This window comes from Artibeus jamaicensis, unplaced genomic scaffold (assembly GCF_021234435.1).
Source record: "Artibeus jamaicensis isolate MK-2021 breed Jamaican fruit bat unplaced genomic scaffold, CSHL_Jam_final scaffold_916, whole genome shotgun sequence".
NCBI lineage: Eukaryota > Metazoa > Chordata > Mammalia > Chiroptera > Phyllostomidae > Artibeus > Artibeus jamaicensis.
In genome coordinates, this window is record NW_026522059.1 from 28,803,899 (window position 1) to 28,808,373 (window position 4,475).

The 4,475-nt window shown below is 55.7% G+C and overlaps 1 protein-coding gene across 1 annotated transcript; it reads right to left on the minus strand.

Annotated features, from left to right (window-relative positions):
• Window positions 1-1,818: 1,818 nt before the first annotated feature.
• KCNS2 (potassium voltage-gated channel modifier subfamily S member 2) lies at window positions 1,819-3,252 on the minus strand. The gene has a single exon (XM_037131076.2). It carries the CDS (start codon window positions 3,250-3,252, stop codon window positions 1,819-1,821), a length of 1,434 nt encoding a protein of 477 aa, XP_036986971.2.
• Between the last annotated feature and the right edge of the window lie 1,223 nt (window positions 3,253-4,475).

The window sequence follows — 4,475 nt, forward strand, 5'->3', positions numbered from 1 at the left end:
GATGAAAGGATTTGAACTGGGGACTCAAGACCATACATAGCTAGTGCATTCATCCAACAAATTGCCTGCTCTGTAGTGGCCATGGCAACTACAAGTACACAAAGCCTTCTGACAAGATCATCACCATGAGGTATGTGTTACTTTCAACTAAAGACTCATAATGGGCCCATTTGAGGAAGGCCCACGCCATGGATAAAAGCCTGCCTAACTCCATGCTTAGCTCCCTGGACTCTGCAGCCTTTTCCAAAGACCAAACCATACTGGAAGCCAACTGTAAAACCACCTGGTCACCTAGAAGATAATGGAGAGCCAACTTACAAAGAGACCCAGGGTCCCCTTCACAACGTTCTATGCTAGTTAACTGAAGAAGAGGGAAGGCGTTTTGGAGAAGGAAAGAGTTATAGCATTAAGCTTTTCAAGAAGTTTCCAATTATTCGTGCCCGTAGCCCTGTTTTGTTTCACAGCTCTTTCCTTTTTTTCTGTGCCCACCCTCTACCCACCCTTCCCCAGCAAAAGGCAATTGAAACAGAAACAAGAAATATATGTATATATAAACAAACTGTAGTATTTCCCTCCTGGGTATGCAGCGCAGCCTTCATGCATTTCTGTATTTTTGAGTACACACTTCCGCACCTCCAGGTTTCCATGTCATACAGGAACTCTGGGGCAATTACAGCATTGCATATAACATACTATGTCCTAGAAGCAAAATTATCTAAGTAAATCCTGCTGGGAAATGAAAGGGCTCTCATTTTATAAGCTTGCAGAGCAGGCAACACAGTTCCTAAGCTACTGCCCTCTGCTAGCAACCCGACAACGTTCACCTCAGGAAAACAACGCAACAGTAAACCTCGTTTCAGTCGAGAAAGACGACACAACCTTATTTCTAAACATTTAAAAAAATAAATATTTCAAAAACATGCTACTATCTACGACACAGCAAAGTTTGGTCAAATGACCTAGACCAGGAACCTCAGCCAGAAATGAATGTCTCCATGGTCATCTAAGGAAAAACAGGCCTGACTTGGAAAAGTCTTGGAGCATCCTATAATTTGGCCTATGCTTAGCTGAAGCCCCTCTCCCTAAAGCATCTGTTCTAGGAAATATATTTCTATCGTCACTACATGTTTAACTGAGTAACATTCTCTAACGAGCAACATTTACAAGGTGAACATCAGCACGCATGGCTGTAAAGGTGACCAGGGCACCCATGCAAGTCGCAGAACACAGAGCATGTATGAAACAACTCACGGACTTGCACTGGCCTTGTGCATCGCTGCACATTCTCTTTGTTTCAGTATTAAAACTAAATGAGAGCAATGAATAGAAACCTGAGATTTTGTTTTCACATGACATGAGCAAAATCCCATCATAGCCTTGCTGACCCCATGGATGTGTTTCCCCTGGACAGACATATAGGGGCTTTTTGTACAGAACTCACATGACAACCTCAGAAAAAGAAGCACAAGAAACTCACAGACAGTACTGGGCCACAAGCACTAGAGTAGAGTACACAGTGAACAGAAAAGTTAGCATTCTCAGCGGTACTCATCCAGCAGAAATGTGGACGTTTTATGCCCAAGATGCAAACACCAGTGAGTGTCATTTCACTGAAAGGCGCAAAGGCATGGTGTCAGACACACCACCCTTTAGAAAGGATTCTAAATACTGTAACGGCAACCTGGGGCGCATATCCCATGCATCTCCCCCCTTTGGGCCTGGCCATACTCCTTACGCCATAACCCTAGGGTGCCCGGCCTGTGCCAGAGGCACTAGAGGCAGCTCAGCCATGTGTTTGAGGACAACAAGTCCTCTCTGCTACTGTAGGGAATCGTTTAAACTTAATTCGCTTGGTGAGCTCCTGCTCATGTTTGTCAGGCTTGCCATGAGGGATTTAACTTTATGTGCATAGTAGTCCCTTAAGTTGACTGAAGGGACCTCCTTCATTCCGTCTCCAAAGTCACAACTTCGCATAGCACTCTCAAGTTGCTTTTGGCGCCGATAGAAGTGGGAGAACTTATTGAAGATCAAGGTGATGGGCAGTACCACCACCAGGATACCTGCCAGGATGCAGGCAGAGGCAGTCAGCTTCCCTGCTGTGGTTCCTGGGACCACATCCCCATACCCCACAGTGGTCATGCTGACGGTGGCCCACCACCAGCAGGCAGGGATGGTGGCCAGCCCCTCGTTCTCCTCCTTTTCGATGGTGTAGGCCACGACCGAGAAGATGGAAATCCCCACGGACAGGTAGAGCAGAAGCAGCCCTACTTCTTTATAGCTGTATTTGAGGGTGGCCCCCAGGGAGCGGAGGCCAGTGGAGTGTCTGGCCAGCTTCAAGATGCGAAAAATTCGCATCAGCCTCAGGACCTGGGCCACTCTGCCCAAGTTGGCCAAGGTTGGTGTGCTCTCCACCACCAGGTTCACCACCAGAGTGATATAAAAGGGGACGATGGACATGAGGTCAATGAGGTTTAGGGCATTCTTGAAAAACTTGAGGAAGTCAGGGGCCACAGCAAACCTGGCCACCAGCTCAAAAGTGAACCAGGCGATGCCGAAGTGCTCCACGATTTCGAACCTGGGGTCCTCCCCGGGGCTGCCCTGGCTGTCCGGGATTTGGAAGTCCGGCAGACTGTTGAGGCACATGGTGATGATGGACCCCAGCACCACCAGGATGGACAGGACGCTGAAGACCCGGCTCAGAACTGAGTAACCAGGGTTGTCCAGGGCCAGCCACAGCTGCCTGCGGAAGTTGCCCAGGGGCTGCCCATCGAACTTGGAGGCGTCGTTGTAGAAGGCCAGAATTTCGTCAAAGGAGGACGTGGTGCTCTCCTGGTCGCTCTGCTCGTCCCACTTCTCCTGCTCAGGCTCCACTTTGCGGCCATGGTAGCTGTAGCTGCAGCACGAGTCGATGAAGAACTCGTTGATGCCCCAGTACTCAATCTCCTGGCTGAAGGAGAAGACGCACAGCTCCGCCATGACGTGAAGCTTGCCTGTGTGGTAGAAATGCAGCACGTAGGGGAAGAGCTCGGGGTTGCGGTCAAAGTAGAACTCCCGCTGGACGTCGTCGTAGTCGTCGCAGAGCTCCAGAATGGCCTCGCGCGAGTGGCAGAGCAGCAGGCGGCCCAGGCGAGTCTCGGGGAAGCGCAGCAGCGTGTGAGAGCGCAGCCGCCTCTTGAAGCCTCCCACGTTGATGCGGATATCTCCGTCCTCGACGTTGGCCTCCGACAGGTCCCACAGGCTCCTGCGGGTCATGCTGGACACGCCCAGCCGCCCGCGCCGCGCGGGGGCGCTACACCTGGAAGCAGAGGGAACCGCACGCGGTGAGCGTGGGGTGTTTAGAGTCCCGGAGCCCTTCTCTTTTTCCCTACCCATCTCTGGCGGGCCCAGTCCTCTCCAGGCAGGTCTCTGGGGGCTGAAGGGCACTGAAATAAGAGAAATGGTTCTGTGGGGTTTGGACCCCTCCCAAAGAAAGGCTTGGGGTTGGGGGAGATTTCCACCGGCATAGTCGCGCCTCCACCCCTATCCGGGGGGTCTTGTCGGTTGCTTTATGCTTGCGACCCCGCAGCTCTGCGAGATGGGGGCTGCGAACTGACCTTGCCCGTGGGCTGGTGGAGGAGACGCCCCCGCCCGCTCGCCGCAGACAGGCGGGACCGGAGCTGGGAGCTGGGATGCGCACGGGCAGGGCTGGGCCGAGATGGGGGCACGCAGCTTCGGGAGGGAGGCGGGGAAATTCACAGCACGGGGGCTGTAAACGCGGGCCGGGGTAGGGGGGCCGGGCTGGCATCCCCTGTATCCAGCTCCCACGACTGGGCCCCCTCGCCCCCCGCTCCGGGCCTTGCTGCTCACCAGGCGCGGTGCCACGGAGCCGCGTGCGCCGCGCCTTACCCAGCCGAGCTGCCAGGGCTCGCCCTGAGTGTTCTGGAAGCGCTTACCTGAGAGCGCTGGGGCCCGTGGCCAGGGCGGGCGGGAAACTTCCCCGACCTGCTGCCGAGCATCGCTGTGGCCGCCGCTGCGGGCCGGCTGTACGGGTGCGCGCGGATGCTGGTGTGTGTGCGCCTGTGTATGCGCCCAGCGGGCGAGCGGGCGGGCGGGCGGGCGGGCGGAGTCCGCCGAGCGTCTCCTACTGTCTCCGGCCGGAGATGCCGCCGCCCGCAGGAGGCTCACAGGTGGCTGCTGGCACCGACACTCGCAGGGCCACCTCTCACGATCTGCGCGCCCTTCAGCCCCCGAGAGAGACTAGAGCCGGTGCCGCGGGCGCCCGCAGGAGCGGGAGCGGGAGCGGACCCGCGCCCCTCACAGTGGTGCTGAACGGACAGCTCCACACGCTCAGTCCCAGGCGCGGCCGCCGCCCCATACTCCGAAGATGTCGCCGACCGCAGCTTCTCTGCTCTCCTCCGGTCACGTCACGGCCACCCCTTTGCGCCCCCGGCTCCCCTCAGGGCCGACACCTTCCCTATGCCCTCACTCATCTTCTG